This window comes from Xyrauchen texanus, chromosome 16 (assembly GCF_025860055.1).
Source record: "Xyrauchen texanus isolate HMW12.3.18 chromosome 16, RBS_HiC_50CHRs, whole genome shotgun sequence".
Lineage (NCBI taxonomy): Eukaryota > Metazoa > Chordata > Actinopteri > Cypriniformes > Catostomidae > Xyrauchen > Xyrauchen texanus.
The window spans coordinates 27,670,307-27,689,319 of record NC_068291.1 but is presented as its reverse complement, the minus strand read 5'-3'; the positions used below and the strand labels follow the sequence as shown (position 1 = coordinate 27,689,319).

Sequence of the window (19,013 nt, the reverse complement as noted above, 5' to 3'; positions counted from 1 at the left end):
AAAAATCTTTCTTTGTGTTCTGCAGAATAAAGATGGCATGAGGGTGAGTAGGCTAAATGATGAGAGCATTTTCAGATTTTGACTGAACTATCTCTTTAACGAAACCCCGAAATGGCTTTAGCACAATATTTCGTAATCCTATGACAAATGTTGCAAATGCTGCTCGGAGATCCCCGTTGACCGTTGCACAATATTCTTATTTGGCAGCGCGCAAGCGCGCTGCGCGTCTTGTCTGCAGGAGCGTCGCGCGCTTACCGCGGGTTTGAGCAGCAGCACCTTTGATGTGGGGAGCGTGAACACAAACGGGGGTGTGGTTTTTATCAATAACCACACCAGCTTACAATAAAATCAAAATACTGCAAACCAGTCCGACGCAGAGAGGCGTTTTCCATCAGAAACAGGGGGTCGGTTTTCTGAAATATATTCGTCAGAAGAGAAGGTTTCTTGTGCTGTGTTGCGATAATGAATATGTGTGGACGGCGATTCTCCTGTCGAGGCTTTCAGGCGCATACAGTTGATCGATGATGAAGAGAAGGAGAAAGAGAAGTTCTCACTGAACTGCTATTTTATTGTAAAATATGGGGTGGATTATACAGATGGTCATTTTCATGGGAATTTGGAAAAACTCAAACGAACCTCTAACATGTAAGACTCCCTGCAGCGCGGTGTATAGATCTCCGCTTACATAAGGGCGCTTTGTGTGAAACTGCAGGCGAACGGAAATTCGGCCGTTCAACGCGTAAGTACTTTTGCAATGTGTTGATTAATGTACAATATAGAATAGTATATTCAATAATATAATTTCAAAGATAAATTAATCTTTCTTCCGCCTAAAGCGTAATCTATTTGTCTTCTGTCTGCTTTACATTTGTTTATCAAAGACATTAAACAGTCTTTACTTAGTAATGAGAGCACATTAACGGTTGGTACGAGAAAATATCTCGCTCTCATTAAGATTTAATCCGTTAAGCTGTCACTTTGTTTGCGAGTACTGCGCATGCTCATTAGCTTTTTAATAAAGAATTTTGTGGGGGGTTTTTAGGGTTATCTGCACAGCAAGTCATTCTGCCATGTACACGATGTATGTTTCCTAATTGTCCAAAGTTGCTTCTTTTTTTAAAGCGTCACTCTATGTTAGTGGATATAACATCAGTTGATCACCTGTTAGACAGAGGTACGTTTTATTTTTATTTTCAACATCATTCTAATTGTCTGGCGTATAAAATCGTATATTGGAGCAATATAAAGAATAATATGTCTATTAAATAATAACTTTGTATTCTTTTTCATCTCCTATGATGTAAGGTGGACCCAAGGCTGAGAACACAGAGCAAACAGGACATCTCTCTTGACATCAAATAGTTTCTTTCTTGCTTACATGGATGAATTGTAGCCTGATGGAACCGAGAATATATAAACACAAAATCTCAATCTTGTGCTGGGACATTTCAAGCAATGCTGGCTTTGAAAGAGCACTTACCCAATAATTAACATCTGTCAGTCATTCCTGGGGCTCAGTGTGATTCCTTAAGCACTACTGTCAGCAAAGAAGGAAAGTTTCTGACAAATTACATTTCTGGAAGCACTGAGCGACATACAATGAACAACTCTCTGCAAGACAGAAATATGTTCACAGTACAAGCAGATGTTATATTTCATGCTGCAAACCCAGACTCTCCAGAACCATCTATCCCTATTGAAGGGAACAATAATGTCCCCAGTATGGAAATGCTGCAGGATCTCCAGGGTCCTTGGGATACGTCAGAAACGGGAGGTCTGGTTGACAGCAGAAATTTGGGACACTGTGGTGCTGTAACAGGTGCAGAATACACACAAGATGCTGTCTCTAGTGACAGTGGATTTCAGGAGCATATTCAGCCCCTGGACTCATCTAGAGCACAAAATTTGGACATCAGTGTGAGTGAAACTTCAGGTCAAGGGAATATTAAGGAAGAAACAAATGGAACAAAGGTAGCTTGCGGTCTGTTTATACCGGAGAACAAGGAGGAAATCAACAAATCATCCAATGTTCTCAGAGAAGGTGAGGTTGTTCAGAGCCATTTTGACATAAAAAATGTCTCCCCCATGTTAGAGGACAGAAATCATTCCTTTTCAGGCTCCCAGGAAACCAGGTCACTTGAGCAAACGCTAGGTTACTTTATAAGTTCCTCTAAAGGAGCTGATCAAACTCACTACAGAACATTGCATGGACAGACTGGGTTGGAATCAAGCCAAGGGCTAAAGCACAGTGGATCTGTTGTAAGGGAGGCTCTCTCTGTGAAAAAAGAGCCGGATTTAGTCATAGAAGTGGGTGGACAGAAAATTCAAGCACACAAGTCAGTATTAGCTGAGAAAAGTGATTATTTTAAAGCCAGGCTTTCTCGAGACATACTAAAGGTAAAAGGAATGAGCTACAAGACCTTATCTGTGCTTGTAGACTATGTTTACTCCTCTCAGATGAATGTAGCCAAAGACAATGTTGTGGATGTCATCACAGGGGCAAAGATTCTGCAAATGCCCTGTGCGGTACAGGCTGCTATCGACACCATATCCACACAGGTCACTCCAGAAAACTGCTATGAAATTCTAACGATTGCCAAAAAGCAACGATTAAATGAACTTAAAGAAATAGCTTATCGATTCATGAGCGACAACTTCCTCCAGGTTCTGAAAGACCCGGCAGTTTACGGGCGTCTTACAGGCTCAGAGAGAGATTTGATCCTGCGCAAACGGATGGAGAGCCGCAAATGTCTGATGGTGGCAGAAATGAATGATGTTTTTGAGCGAGTGGGAAGTCGACCACCCAGCAGAAACAGCAGCCGTCCCCAGAGCCCCCTCTCCATCACATCCTTTGAGGACAATCACATGATCTATTACTACAACAAGAGTAGTAAGGACTGGCACACCCTGACCATCATGCCCGATGACATCAACACCAAGGGCTGTGGTATCTGTACAATGTACAACTACTTGTTTGTGGCTGGTGGGATCAGAGGGGTTGGAGAGAAAAGCAAAGTCTTAGACAAAGTTTTCTGCTACAATCCAATCACGGATCGCTGGAGTGAGGTCCGACCCATGAACCAAGCAAGATCGCAACTCAAACTCGTCTCCATGGACGGATACCTTTATGCCATTGGTGGTGAATGTCTGTTCACGGTTGAGAAGTATGATCCTCGCATGGACCGCTGGACTGCAGTGGCTCCTCTACCTAAAGGAGCGTTTGCAGTGGCTCATGAAGCCACCACCTGTAACGGAGAACTGTATGTCTCGGGAGGGTCTCTGTTTTATCGGCTGCTGAAATATGACCCCAAGAGAGATGAATGGCAGGAGTGTCCTTACAACAACAGTAGGAAAAAATCCACTGACATGGTGGCTCTTAAGAGCTTTATCTATCGGTTTGACGTTAACCGTGAACAGGGAATCAGCGTCTTTAAATACAACACCATTGTAAAGATGTGGCATGATTGTGCCTCCCAACAGCAGGGTTGCACACTACCGTTTCGATGTGCCGTCATCGATAACTGCATTTTCTGTGTGAATAAATCTCAGACACTTCAATTCATAGTGGAGGAGGATGGAGGTCGATTCAAAGAAGAGACTCTGAAAGCACCTGTGGAGGCTAAAGGGATCTTATTCCCATTCATTCTCAGCTTGCCTGAGAGAGGTGGAAGAATTGTGTGAGTTGGTAATTTTATCCTTTGGATGACTCTTCAGAGTCACTCCAGACCTGGTGAAAGAGAATGCCTGATCAATTTATATACATTTTAGCTTTCCCAAAATGTTCAAGGCGCCTGCACATAGTGCTTAAAAATGGAATGTGTTTTCTTTGCATGGTTAGAAAAAGATTTTATGTGGTGCGCCTTAATATCCAACCCCACTTTCCCTTTAGGGACATGAAGAAATGAATAGACAGCATATAGCTCATTTGTGCAGTCTCTTGGTTTGCTTTGTGCACTTTTTTTATCTGATAGTACTTGTGGTTGGACTTTGCCGTTGAAATTAGCAAAAAAGAATATCCATTCGCAAATGAACAACTGAAGCACATGATGAAATAATGTGACCCTGTTTCCTAGCAACAGATTCTATGCATACAGATTTTGATTAAAATAATAGAAATTATACATTTTTGAGCCATATTTATAAGCCTACAAGAGAAGGGGCCAATAAACAAAAAAAATGGCATAAAGCAGATAAAGACATTACTTTAGCTGACATTAGGGAAACATTAAGAGCACAAAGCACTTGACTTTAGTACCTGCTGCTGTTTCCAGCTACTCAAATATTACTGGATCACCAGGTGTGTATGGGAGAGGAATTATGTGAAGAGTATAGTACACAGCACACTCAGTAGTTTACCTCGGCGACCCTTTGGGATAAGATTTTGTTAGCACTTTTATTAGGGAGTGTCCAGGAGGGTCTGATCCTTTGAATTCATCTCTGAATCATTGCCAAAATGTCTGATATTGTGGGCACATTCTCACAAGCAATACATCATTTGAAGGCAATATGTCAATCATCAATATGTCTTAGGATTTCTGAACATACTGTCAAGCCTGCAATTAAAGACTACACGTACAATACAGCGAGTGAAAAAACATCCCTGAGAAATACTTGCTCTCATGGTTGAGACATTTCAAGAAAACATTTAAGAAAAACTATGTATTATCACATTCATTCATATTGTGTCCATAGCATGTAATAAGGCATCATAATATTATTGCAGCTTTATAACTTGGATGTGGTGTTTTGTGTTGACTTGGGAGTATTTTACAGAGATAAAATTTAGTTCACGTTTCAGTTTCCCCCAGACATTTCTGAACAGACGTTTCTGGAGTATTTGAGATTAAGTCATGATAATTTGAAGTGGATTCTATAAAACTTCAATTTGATGTAATTCTGTTGAAATGTTGAAGAGGGGGATTTTAATATGAGCATGAATGCTTTACTGACTTTATCTCTGATGCTGTGCTTTATTCACTTTAAACAATGCTGAAAATCACATAAGACACCATTCCAGTAAACATCTCTGAGGTCACAGATTAATTTGAAATTTGTATTGGTTCCCTTTCTCTACAGTATCTATATGGGAACTTAAGTTTTTTTTAAAAGTTGTGCCTGATTGCCTCATACCAAGAGGTTCCCATTTCTTTCACAAGAGATTAGGATGCTGCTGACATGGCAACCAAAGTGTCTATGACTGATCATATGGATGTGTGGGTGGGGCATTGCTTACTGTATTTGGTTGCTGATGTGTATAAGGCTAATCTGCTATTGAAACAAATGGCTTGATGGCTTTACATTTTATGTGGCTCTATGTCAGTTTAACATCGAACAAACTAATGTTTCTGTTAACAATAAAAGTTTTTGAGTTTCTTTGGTCATTTAAGTTATTTTGCAGTTTCTTCTCATTTGAGGTTTCATCCTATTCATACTTGATTGCCATCCTTTAAAAAAAAATCTAAATGAATCTGAGAAAGCTCTAATTTTCATCCAAAGTGACAGATTAAGTGCCTTAATGGCATAATGCAGATGGATATAGATCAACAGAGGGATCTGTGTCCTAAATTACTCATAACTGGGATTGAACCCACAATTTTACAAGACCAGATATGCAATAAGTATTGTTTCATAGACAGGTCTGCTCTTGCCTGTAAACATTGCTCTTCATTCAGAACCCATCCTCTGAATATTTGCACTGTAGGGTGTGACATTGGCTTCAAAAGGTTTCCTGGAGCGGTTATGCCATCTACTTGGTTGAGTAAGTAATGCACTCTGAATCAGGGGATTATTTTAATAAACGCAACCACCTAGCACATTATTTTCTGATCAGAATCAAACATAAATTAGTCTAGAAGACTTGGGAATAAAAATAGTAATCATGGCATTATTGTTGTGCCAACAAAAATAGCTTTCTACTGTGATGAAAGGGTATAATGTGCCATTTCTGAACCTCTGGGTTTACCAAATGGAATAAGAAAAAGTAATGTTGCCAGATACGTTTCTCCAAACACTCTCCCCAGCTTCTATTGTTCCGAAAAACGGGTAACTTCAACCCAACATTCCAAGCCATGTCAGGCTGCTCAAACAGACAGATTGATGTTTTGATCAACTTACAATGGTTTATGTATAGTTGACGTTGCACATAGTATAACTGGGAAAGGAGTATTTTAACAACAACAAAAATGCAAATCGCAAACCTTTCACCTTTAAATGTGATATTTCATAACCAAACATTCCACCAGACTTCAAATTACATACTAACATAAAGGCCACTATTTTATAGAAAAACAAAGAAAGTTGATTATAAAAGTTTTATTTGAATATTTACAATTTTAACTACAAAAAAAAAAACAAACATGCTAACAGCTTTCCTTCTCACACGCTCTCACAAACACACACAGAATGAATCTCACACATACTCTCCACAGTTGGAAATGATGACTTTTTGTTTGGTCTTGCCATCTTTTGATCCCTGAGCCTGTAAAAAAAAAAAAAAAAAAAAACACTATAGATAATTAGAAGTCAGAACAAAACAAATAATCCAGAAAACCTAAATTGATATTTTAAGTGTGAAGTATTTTCAAATTTGTCTGAAAAAAAAAAAAGTATATAATATGAAGTGTCACTCTGTCAGCCACTAACCTCCATGGCTCGTAGTACATCCATGCCCTCTATGAGCTCTCCAAATACCACATGTTTGCCATCCAACCAATCAGTTTTATCAACAGTGATAAAGAACTGAGAGCCATTAGTATCAGCACCTGAGTTTGCCATCGACAGCTGACCTACAGACAAGCATGCACAGAAAAAGTGTTTGTAATAACTAAGAGTTTTGTCATCGATAGCCAACCACTGCACGCTCACAAAGCAGATTGGATTACTCTTCTTAAAAAAAAAAAAAAATCAACAAGAAATACACAGCGGCTCACTTAGTAGACTTTGTTCCCCAAAAGCCTAATGCACTCAAAAATAATCTGACAGAGCAAGGATAGACAACATGCTCCAAACTCAAGGCATTGCTCACCTGGTGCGGTATGTTTGAGGACGAAGTTCTCATCATCAAACTTGCGACCATAGATAGATTTGCCTCCAGTGCCGTTGTGGTTGGTAAAATCTCCACCCTGACACATAAACTGAGGAATGATTCTGTGGAAGCTGCTGCCTTTGAATCCAAAGCCCTTCTCGTGTGTACACAGACAACGGAAATTTTCTACAGGAGAAAAAAAAAAAAATCCCAATTTGCAATGCAAACTGCTCATAAGCATTCTCCAAAACCTACATGTTGCACACAGTGGGCCTCATTCAAGAAACAAGCAGAACTCTCGGATTCATAAAAGTTTTCGTATTTTCAAAACGTTTGTTGGTATGAATGAAATTTACAACCGGTCCCGACCACGTGTAAATTGTGTGCAAGATATCCGAACGTGTTGTGTTTTTACAGGCAAAACTAAATTTTGTAAATCCAGTGCTATGTGGTCAATTTACACTCAAATTACTCCGAATTTAATCATATTTACGAAAGTTTCATGAATGAGGCCCAGTGTGTGTGTGTGTTTCTTTAGATGATTTATTGAATCTTACCTGCGGTCATGGGCACAACATCCGCTCGCAGAAGGAAGCACAATCTGCCTGCAGGTTTGTTGCCGATCTTGATGTCCATGTAGACCTGAGGGTTAGTTCTACCTTTCTTTTCCGGCGGTTCTCCCTGTTCATACACAAACAGTAAAGGAGCAATGCCATTCAGAGAGCATCAATGATAAATCTCATTTAAAATATTATGGATGGGAGGATCGATCCTAAAGTATTGATAATACCAACACTGATATTGAATAAAAAATATTGATACTAAATGTTTTTAAATGTGTTTAACTAGGGATAATATTATTTGGTAAACATGAACAATATTCATAAGCTTCAAAGTGAAATAAAAAGGATTAGGCTATATTAGCAAATACTTCTGCAGGAAGGGAACTATTTCTTCATCCGCTCATTTTAACATGCACGCTGAAAGAAAAGCAGACAAGCGTCTGTGCCATCACAAGGCTCGTTCAAACAAGAGGGATCAGTGCCTTGTAGAGATAAATGACAGAAAATCAGAGAATCGGCTTCTGGACAGCAGTGTACCGAATTACAAATGGTACATAGAAATTTCATTCTGATTGATAATGTATTATATTACAACAGTTAGTTACAGTCCTCGAATCTGATTGGACGACAGGTTCCATGAGCACTGATGGTCTCATGCCATTTGGTTTGAACCAGCAACGGAAGATTCTGATCCGTCAGGTAAGAAAGTAGTTCCATACAGGGTTTCCGTTGTTCGGTAATTACCGGACATTGGCCGGTAAAAAAATTAAATGTCCGACAAAATTAAATCTCTCCGGTCAAATTGTCCGATTAAAATTGCCTAATAATCCCATCCCCCTAACACAATCTGAATTTGAGAATAAGCCTAAAATGTATAAAGCAAAAATACACCGATCTCTTGCTATGTTATAAGGAACAGGCTCTATCGTTTGAAAGTTATGAAACAACATGACATGCTGCATTTCAAATAAAGCGCACGCCTAAAACTGCTGCAATATAGACCTAAACAACGAACGATTGAGTGAGACGTTTCAAATATGGCCAGGCCCAGGCAGACTAGCTTTAAAAGCTTTTTTCAGAGGCCAGATGATGGTGAATCAGGAACATCTCATTATAGATAGATCAGTGCTTCTAATCCGCGCATTCGTGCAGTTTTTTTTCTCTATCATCAAAACTGAATAGCCTATGTTCATCTATGAGGTGCCCCTAGGGACATTATTCAGAATTACCATGCACATACACATATGAAACTAAATTCATTCACATACTATACTGAAATGCTCACACACACACAAGTGAAAAGCTCTCACACACCCAACTGAAGCAGCTCACACACACAACTGAAGCTCTCACACACACACAACTGAAACGCTCTCACACACACAACTGAAATGCTCTCACACACACAAGTGAAACAGCTCTCACACACACAACTGAAATTATTACGCTCACACACACAAGTGAAAAGCTCTCACACACGCTAACTGAAGCGCTCTCACACACACAACTGAAATTATTACGCTCTCACACACACAAGTGAAAAGCTCTCACACACGCAACTGAAGCGCTCTCACACACACAACTGAAGCGCTCTCACACACACACACAACTGAAGCGCTCTCACACACACACAACTGAAGCGGCTCTCACACACACAAGTGAAGCAGCTCTCACACACACAACTGAAATGCGCTCACACACACAACTGAAAGCAGCTCTCACACACACAAGTGAAACGCGCTCACACACACAACTGAAATGCGCTCACACACACAACTGAAGCAGCTCTCACACACACAACTGAAACGCTCTCACACACACAACTGAAATGCGCTCACACACACAACTGAAATGCGCTCACACACACAACTGAAATGCGCTCACACACACAACTGAAGCAGCTCTCACACACACAACTGAAATGCGCTCACACACACAACTGAAACACGCTCTCACACACACAACTGAAATCAGCTCACACACACAAGTGAAGCGCGCTCTCACACACACAAGTGAAATCGCGCTCACACACGCAACTGAAGCGCGCTCTCACACACACAAGTGAAATGCGCTCACACGCTAACTGAAACGCGCTCTCACACGCACAAGTGAAATGCTCTCATACATACAACTAAAATGATTACACTCTCACACACACAGCTGAAAAGCATTTCAGTATGTTGTATGCAAGCATTTCAGTATGTTGTATGCAAGCATTTCAGTTGTGTGTGTGAGAGCATTTCAGTTGTGTGTGTGAGAGCATTTCAGTTGTGTGTGTGAGAGCATTTCAGTTGTGTGTGTGAGAGCATTTCAGTGTGTAGTGAAGCGTGAAGCTACATTTCAGTTGAAGCGGAAGGTGGTTAAAGTACCCACTCCACTCCAGTTGGTGGCAGTAGTGTATGGCGTTTAATTTTGGACAAAACAGCGCAAGCGCAAAAACACAGCGCGCAAGTGAATTTCAACAGTGTGAGCACCATGACACAGCTCGCACGTAAAATTTAAACATGCAGAACTTGCAAATCACAAACTCGAGCACAAAAATATGATTGTGCACACAAATTAACAAGTCCCACACACGCGAGAGTTTTTTCTGCACGCGCGCAGAACTGTACACACGCGCGAGTTCTTTTCTGCACACGCCACGAGTTCCATACAATGGGAAGCCAAACAAAGCAAAAGTGGGGCCGAGACAGCGGGGGTTTACAGAGCTCGCACAGCGCTGACATGTCATCTCGCGCGGTTCAATGGTCCGAGCCGCGCGGCCAGTTAGATCAGCGCAGCGCGGACGTGTTTCCTAGCGACACCCAATGGGCAGCGGCGCGAACAATCCTCAACAGCGCTGCGCTGACCAATTTAAACAGCGCAGCGCAAACCATACATGCAAATTAATGTACAATAAAGAAACCCCTCCTTCCTTACCAAAAATTGGTTCTCTGCTGAAATTTAGCAGTTTTTCCCTACAGAAGACAAAGAAGAAGAAAGACAACATGAAAATGCATACATTTCTTATGTTTATTATCTTTAATAGTGTTAGTAAAGAGTAGTGTTGTGATATATATATCTAATGTTTTAGAATGACCTTAGCAGAAGGTTGGCGTGCTCCTCAAGGCGACTCACGATATTGAAAGTCATTGAAGTTTCTGCTTTGTACAGCTCTTTCCGTAGCCTCTATACATATGTGCAGTTCTTCAAAGTAGGGTATCGACGCTACAACACTACTCTTTACTAACACTATTAAAGATAATAAACATAAGAAATGTATGCATTTTCATGTTGTCTTTCTTCTTCTTTGTCTTCTGTAGGGAAAAACTGCTAAATTTCAGCAGAGAACCAATTTTTGGTAAGGAAGGAGGGGTTTCTTTATTGTACATTAATTTGCATGTATGGTTTGCACTGCGCTGTTTAAATTGGTCAGCGCAGCGCTGTTGAGGATTGTTCGCGCGCGCTGCCCATTGGGTGTCGCTAGGAAACACGTCCGCGCTGCGCTGATCGAACTGGCCGCGGCTCGGACCATTGAACCGCGCAGATGACATGTCAGCGCGGTGCGAGCTCTGTAAACCCCGCTGTCTCGTCCCACTTTTGCTTTGTTTGGCTTCCCATTGTATGGAACTCGTGCGTGTGCAGAAAAGAACTCGCAGCGTGTGTACAGTTCTGCGCGCGTGCAGAAAAAACTCTCGCGTGTGTGGGACTTGTTAATTTGTGTGCACAATCATATTTTTGTGCTCGAGTTTGTGATTTGCAAGTTCTGCATGTTTAAATTTTACGTCGCGAGCTGTGTCATGGTGCTCACACTGTTGAAATTCACTTGCGGCTGTGTGTTTGCGCTTGCGCTGTTTTGTCCAAAATTAAACGCCATACACTACTGCCACCAACTGGAGTGGAGTGGGTACTTTAACCACCTTCCGTTTCAACTGAAATGTGCTTCCGTTTCCACTGAAATGCTCTCACACACACAACTGAAATGCTCTCACACACACAACTGAAATGCTTGCATACAACATACTGAAATGCTTTCATACAACATACTGAAATGCTTTTCAGCTGTGTGTGTGAGAGTGTAATCATTTTAGTTGTATGTATGAGAGCATTTCACTTGTGTGTGTGTGAGCGCATTTCAGTTGTGTGTGAGCGCATTTCAGTTGTGTGTGTGAGCGCATTTCAGTTGTGTGTGTGAGAGCGTTTCAGTTGTGTGTGTGAGCGCATTTCAGTTGTGTGTGTGTGAGCGTTTCAGTTGTGTGTGAGGCGTTTCAGTTGTGTGTGTGAGAGCATTTCAGTTGTGTGTGTGTGTGTAGAGCGTTTCAGTTGTGTGTGTGGCGTTCAGTGTGTGTGAGAGCGTTTCAGTTGTGTGTGTGAGAGCGTTTCAGTTGTGTGTGTGAGAGCGTTTCAGTTGTGTGTGTGTGTGTGAGAGCGTTTCAGTTGTGTGTGTGAGCGTTTCAGTTGTGTGTGTGAGAGCGTTTCAGTTGTGTGTGTGAGAGCGTTTCAGTTGCGTGTGTGAGAGCTTTTCAGTTGTGTGTGTGAGAGCGTTTCAGTTGTGTGTGTGTGTGAGAGCGTTTCAGTTGTGTGTGTGAGAGCGTTTCAGTTGCGTGTGAGAGCTTTTCACTTGTGTGTGTGAGAGCGTAATAATTTCAGTTGTGTGTGTGAGAGCGTTTCAGTTGCGTGTGTGAGAGCTTTTCACTTGTGTGTGTGAGCGTAATAATTTCAGTTGTGTGTGTGAGCGCGTTTCAGTTGGGTGTGTGAGAGCTTTTCACTTGTGTGTGTGTGAGCATTTCAGTATAGTATGTGAATGAATTTAGTTTCATATGTGTATGTGCATGGTAATTCTGAATAATGTCCCTAGGGGCACCTCATATTCATCAGTGCATGGTTACAGTCTATATCAAGCAGGGACACGTTTGTGTGCATTTTATTTTGTGATTTCACCGGAATTAATAGAGAGTCTCCGCAACGGCGATAGATTGAAACGCGCGTCCTAGTGAAGATTGCGCAACTCGCGCAGCGCGTCGTCCATGCAACTGATAGCAGCGGACACGAGCGCTCAGCTTGATTTCAAAAACAACAGATTTTAGCGCTAGATATCTTATTTAATAACGGACTAAATGAATGATCTGCTAGTTAACTGGAGATGTTTTATTTATTTGTATTAGGTACATCCGTGCCTCAATGTTTCAAAAAGTGAATGTGTGTGAAACCACAGTAAAAAACAGATGATCGGACGTTCATGTTTTTTTTTCGTCTATTTGAAAGTTAAGCTAATAATAATATGTTGCATTCTATACGGCCTGATTATGTCATTTTTTAAGTTACATAGACTGCCTCCAGTTTTCCTCAACTTGACTAATTAAGAGGCGAAATATTTGACCGGCATATCATCAAAATGTCCGTAAAACGAAACCTCACCATTTTTTTCTAGCGGAAACTCTGGTTCCATATACAAATTACGTTTTTATGACCGTACTCAGTTTTTTCTCATTTTTAAAAATGTACTTGTTCATTGAACTGTTGAAAACTCTTGCTCATGTGATATTGCTAAATTAAAACACTGAAACTCAACTATTCAATTCAATCAATTATTGTAAGGTGACATTGTTTTTTTGTTGGGAAATATTTTTATGAAAAATGAGAAACTGAAAGATCTTGCTTCTATAAGTATTCAACCCCCACACATTAATATTTGTTCGAGCCACCTTTTGCTTCAATAACTGCCTTAAGTCTTTTGGGGTACATCTGTACCAGCTTTGCACACAGTGACAATTTTCAAATAGTGCCACAGATTCTCAATAGGACTGGGATCAGGATTTTGACTGGGCCACTGTTGGATGTTTATCTTTTTGTTCTGGAGTCACTCCAATGTTGCTTTGGCATTGTGCTTGGGATTACTCTCCTGCTGAAAGGTGAATTTCCTCCCAAGCTTCGGTTTTTAGCAGACTGAAGCAGGTTTTTCCCCACAGCATGATGCTGCCACCACCATACTTCAAAACTCCAGAGGTGCTTTCAGATGGTACTTTTTGAGGATTGGCTACTTTCATGAAACCCTCCCATACAGGCCAGCGTTATGCAGTGCTCTTGATATGGTTGACTGGTGCACCATTACTCCACTCCCAGCTACTGAACTCTGTAGCTCCATCGAAGTGATTTTTGGCCTCTCTGTGGCTTCTCTCACAAGTCTCCTTTTTGTTAGAGAGCGCTGAGTTTTGAGGGACAGCCTTTTCTTGGCAGTGCCTGGGTGGTTATGTGCAGCTTCCACTTCTTGGTTATTGATCCAATTGTGATCACTGGGATGTCCAAACATTTAGATATTTTTGTACCCTTTCCCCAATCTATACATTTTTATTACTTTATCTCTAATTTCTGTGAAATGCACTTTGGTCTTCATTTTTCCCTTAGATTCACAGCCTGACAAATTATCCTTCAACAATGGGTTTTTTTTTATCCAGAAAATGTGATTGCAACTGTAATGATTCACAGGTGGATGCCAATGGTAAAGTGACTGTGTATTTGTAAGGGTAATTTCCTGGCAGCTTCCACAGCACAGGGGTTGAATACTTCTGCAAGCAAGATATTTCAGTTTTGTATTTTTTATATATATATATATATATATATATATATATATTTCCCAACATAAAACCAATGTCACTTAACAATAACTGATTTTGAGTTCCAGTGTTTTAAAAATGAAATATCAAACAGAATGAAATTTCATTGCACCATTTGTAATTCAGTAATATGAGATAATTGGTCAGGGGTCCGAATACTTCTGCAAGGCACTGTATATTATACAGCTGAAGTCAGAAGTTTACATACACTTAGGTTGAAGTATATAAAACAAATTTTTTTAACCAACTACAGTTTTGGCAAGTTGTTTAGGACATCTACTTTGTGCATGACAAGTAATTTTTCAAAAAAGAATTTACAGACAGATTGTTTCACTTTTAATTGAGTAAATCACAATTCCAGTGGGTTAGAAGTTTACACAGCTTGGAAAAAAAATAAATAAATTGCAAGCATTTAGACAATTAGCCAATCAGCTTCTGATAGGAGGTTTAACTGAATTGGAGGTGTACCTGTGGGTGTATTTTAAGGCATACCTTCAAACTAGGTGCCTCTTTGCTCGACATAATGGGAAAATAAGAAGAAATCAGCCAAGACCACAGAAAAAAAAATTGTGGACCTCCACAAGTCTGGTTCATCCTTGGGAGCAATTTCCAAACACCTAAAAGGTACCACGTTCATCTGTACAAACAATAGAACACAACTACATGCACCGTGGGACCACGCAGCCATCATACTGCTCAGGAAGGAGACACATTCAGCCTCCTAGAGATGAACGTAGTTTGGTGCAAAAAGTGCAAATCAATCCCAGAACAACAGCAAAGGACCTTGTGAAGATGCTGGAGGAAACGGGTAGACAAGTATCTATATCCACAGTAAGACGAGTCCTATATCAACATAACCTGAAACGCTCCTCAGCAAGGAAGAATCCACTGCTCCAAAACTGCCATAAAAATGCCAGACTACCTTTTGCAAGTGCACATGGGGACAAAGATTTTAGTTTTTGGAGAAATGTCTTCTGGTCCAAAGAAACAAATGTAATTGTTTGCCCATAATGACCATCGTTATGTTTGGAGGAAAAAGGGTGAGACTTGCAAGCTGAAGAATACCATGTTGTGGGGGTGCTTTTCGGCAGGAGGGACTGTTGCACTACACAAAATAGATGGCATCATGAGGAATGAAATTTATGTGGATATATTGAATGAAAATCTCAAGACTGCCAGGAAGTTAAAGCTCAGTCGCAAATGGGTCTTCCAAATGGACGAACCTCCAAAGTTGTGGCAAAATGGCTTAAGGACAACAAAGTTAAGGTATTGGAGTGGCCATCACAAAGCCCTGACCTCAATCCAATAAACAATTTGTGGGTAGAACTGAAAAAGTGTGTGTGAGCAAGGAGGCCTACAAGCCTGACTCAGTTACACCAGTTCTGTCTGGAGGAATGGGCCAAACGTCCAGCAACTTATTGTGAGAAGCTTGTGGAAGGCTACCCAAAACATTTGACCGAGTTAAACAATTTAAAGGCAATGCTACAAATACGAACAAAGTGTATGTAAACTTCTGACCCACTATAAAAGCTGAAATAAATAATTCTCTCTACTATTATTCTGGCATTTCACATACACACATACATATATATACGCATACCCACACATATATAATGGGTGGGATATTTCCAGTGTCTGATGCAGAAGTATACCTGGAGTAACCATAATTTGCAGTGTAAATGTACCTCCCTGCTAAACGTAAATATGTTTACACATTTAAATGTAACTTATGCAATTAAACTTTGTGAAAATACTGCATGTTATTGCACCCCTGCTAGTTTTTGATGCTCTTCTTTTTTTGCCTTTTAATGCAGTCGGTGGTGTTTTGTTCTCATGATATCAAATCATTTCAATTTATATTTTTTTATAGTGAAAACAATTTCACTATACACAGAAAAGCACATAATAATAGGCAAAAAAATATCCATTAATTTATGTAGGCTATATATGGTAATACAAGATAACAGGTTAAAGTGAACATTACTACACTCATATTAACTAAAATGCTTAACAGTTTATTGCGCATTATGAATTAGTTTATTAGAGTAATAATAAAGTATTAACAATTTTCATTGTAGCCTAATAAACGGAACATTAATTAGACCTATTTAAATACATATTCAACATCAAGTTATCATACCCATGGTTCTTAGCGGTGTATTGTACACCATGCCAGCAAGAAACTTGTCCTGATCACCATTTTGTATGTTTATGTGGGACTATATTTACTTTTTTTTTTTATTATGAAAAACATATGTACAGTATATAAATGTAAATACATTTTAGAGATCGGGTGCATGTGTTTTTTTTTTTTTATTATTTATGGGGGGGGGTCTTTCATAAATTCACAGTATGCCCACCTCTGCAGACACTTCTACACCACAGCTTCTTGAGTAAATTTACACTAAAACAACAACATATCTAAAGGTGACATTTCTTATAATTGTGTGTAATTGTCGTTAATAAGTAATTAAAAAAAAATAGTTAACTGGTTTTACTATAGTAATATTGTAGTAGCAACCACGGTTAATTGTGTGGTAACTATGTTTAACTAAATCCCATGTTTAAACTGTAGTTACTGTAGAGAAACCATGGTGAATTTTTGAAAGGGTAAATAAAACCAGAAGCCTAATAATTTTCTGTTAAGGATCAAAAATATATATAATAATAATGGCTTGAATTATGACTAAAATTATATTTTAAATTACCCATTTTATACCAAGAAATACACAGTATCGAAATGAAAATAAGTGGTATCGCCCATCCCAATCAAATATGTATTATGGAGCAGATGCTTGACAAAAGAAGCTTTTTTTTAACCAAGCAATTTCTCCAAGTATAACATTGAGAACTAATAAAATTACAATTTTCCCACCTCCTGAGTGTTAGTACTGGCTGATTCTGCAGCTGATGCCACCTCCTCATTCTCCTCTGTGGTCTGCCCTGAGAACTTCTTCAGCCAGTCATCTTCAGACCACACTATGAGCAGAACAGCAATCAGATATAAAGCAATGTTTCATTGACAGGCAAAATGGAGATCCCAAAATCAATAAAAAACATGAAACACATTTTCAGATCCCAAACAGCCATAAAACTGCATGCAGAGAAGACTTGCCAAGTGTAAACTTACCTGGTCGAGAAGAGCCCTCTTTAATCCTCATGGGTTTAGCAGTGTTCACCCTGACGGTTCTGCCGAACAGTTCCGATTCATTCTGCAGAACACAAAATCAAAACAGACATGATGCTGGACTCTTAGGCTACATTCACAATTCTGTTGAATGTGACCTAAATCTGATATTCTGCTCAAATCTGATTTTTTTGTGTGTGTCAATATTCAAGTCCTTTTTTACTATAAATTCTCCTCCCTGCCAAGGTGATGATGTATTAAGAATGCGAATCGCCAAAAACAAAATGAGAATGTGAAAGTGGAGATTGATAGTAAAAAATACTGATCTGTTTCTCACCCACACCTACTATATTGCTTCAGAAATATGAATTGAACTACTGGAGTCATATGGACTACTTTTATGCTGCTTTTATGTGCTTTTTGGACCTTCAGTCAAGTTCTGACCACCATTCACTTGATTGTACTTACCCATTCACTTGATTGTACTTACCTACAGAGCTGAGATATGGCATGAGGGTGCGTAAATGATGAGATAATTGTAATTTTTGGATGAACAATCCCTTTAATGTCACTCACACTCTGATTGGGTTTACTGACTCACCATGTTATCGATGGCCGCTGCTGCATCCTGGAGAAAAAAGCAGACAACAATTAGAGATAGTGACACTGCTGAATTCAAGAGGATTTTTTCTTTAAATGTAGAAACATATCAGTGTTGCCTGTTCAAACAACAACATTGTCTTGGCTAGTAAGCCAGAATAAATTAATAAGATACCACACAAGTTTGTGTTTTGAGTGCTTCATAGTTTCAATATATATATATAAATAAAAGACGATCAATTGAGTTAAGAAATTATACCATCTTAATTAAAAGTATAGCAAGCACTCACTTCTGCCAGCTCAAACTCGATGAATCCAAACCCTCTGTGTTTCTCTGTGGTGGAAAAAAGAGTTCTGCTTACAACTGTTGGTGTGTTTTAGTGATCAAAGCGTTTTATGTCGTATTAGTTAAAGTGATGCAAATGTGGTGTAATCATGTGTGTGATAAAGTGATGAACGTGTGTTTTTCACCAGTCTCATAATCCAGTGGAATCTGAATATCTGTGATGTCGCCGAACGGAATGAACGCAGCGTGAAGCACTTTCTCATCCACCTCCTCCGCAAGACCACCTGAAAATAAAATACTGGATTACATATTTCAGTTTTTTCATATTTCACCTCAAACTTGAATTGAACAAAAAATATTAATTCAATTCTATCTCCTGATGTGCCCCAAACTGCAGCCGACAATCGGATCCGTATAACTAAAATTACAGTCAGTTAGAGACAGCAGAGCGAGCTTATTTTGATTTATAACTTTTGATTATTTACATACCAACATAAAGAACACGTTTATTCGACGCCATCTTGCTTGTTAACTTTAACCTTTTACTCGCTTTTCTTCTCCATGGCTTGGCGGGGTTTAACAGCAACTCGCAGTCTGTCGCCCTCTACGGATGCAAAGGACAAACAACAGGCTGCACTAGAGACTCTATGTCCATGATTTAGATATGGTTAAATAACTGCTGTTTATTTCTAAAATTCAAATGTTCATTGACAGAAATAATTATCAACCCTTTTATTTAGTGGGTTTTTAGATATTTAATACTGTAAAAAAGGACTTAAATGTTGATCTAATTCTCACCCACACCCATCATATCACTTCT

The 19,013-nt window shown here is 39.6% G+C and overlaps 2 protein-coding genes across 2 annotated transcripts; one reads left to right on the top strand and one right to left on the bottom strand.

The window, feature by feature from the left end:
* The first annotated feature begins 227 nt into the window (after positions 1-227).
* On the top strand, positions 228-5,390 carry LOC127657231 (kelch repeat and BTB domain-containing protein 11-like). Its single transcript, XM_052145929.1, has 3 exons — positions 228-739; positions 1,123-1,174; positions 1,306-5,390. The coding sequence occupies exon 3, from the start codon at positions 1,600-1,602 to the stop codon at positions 3,679-3,681; it is 2,082 nt and encodes a 693-aa protein (XP_052001889.1). The 5' UTR covers positions 228-739; positions 1,123-1,174; positions 1,306-1,599; the 3' UTR covers positions 3,682-5,390.
* An 806-nt stretch (positions 5,391-6,196) lies between these two features.
* On the bottom strand, positions 6,197-18,764 carry LOC127656843 (peptidyl-prolyl cis-trans isomerase E). The gene is made up of 10 exons (XM_052145332.1): positions 18,683-18,764; positions 18,379-18,477; positions 18,198-18,241; positions 17,909-17,935; positions 17,311-17,392; positions 17,056-17,159; positions 7,582-7,705; positions 7,025-7,210; positions 6,643-6,785; positions 6,197-6,478 (listed from the first exon to the last, which is right to left on the bottom strand). Exons 1-10 carry the CDS (start codon positions 18,711-18,713, stop codon positions 6,410-6,412), a joined length of 909 nt encoding a protein of 302 aa, XP_052001292.1. The 5' UTR covers positions 18,714-18,764; the 3' UTR covers positions 6,197-6,409.
* Positions 18,765-19,013: the final 249 nt, after the last annotated feature.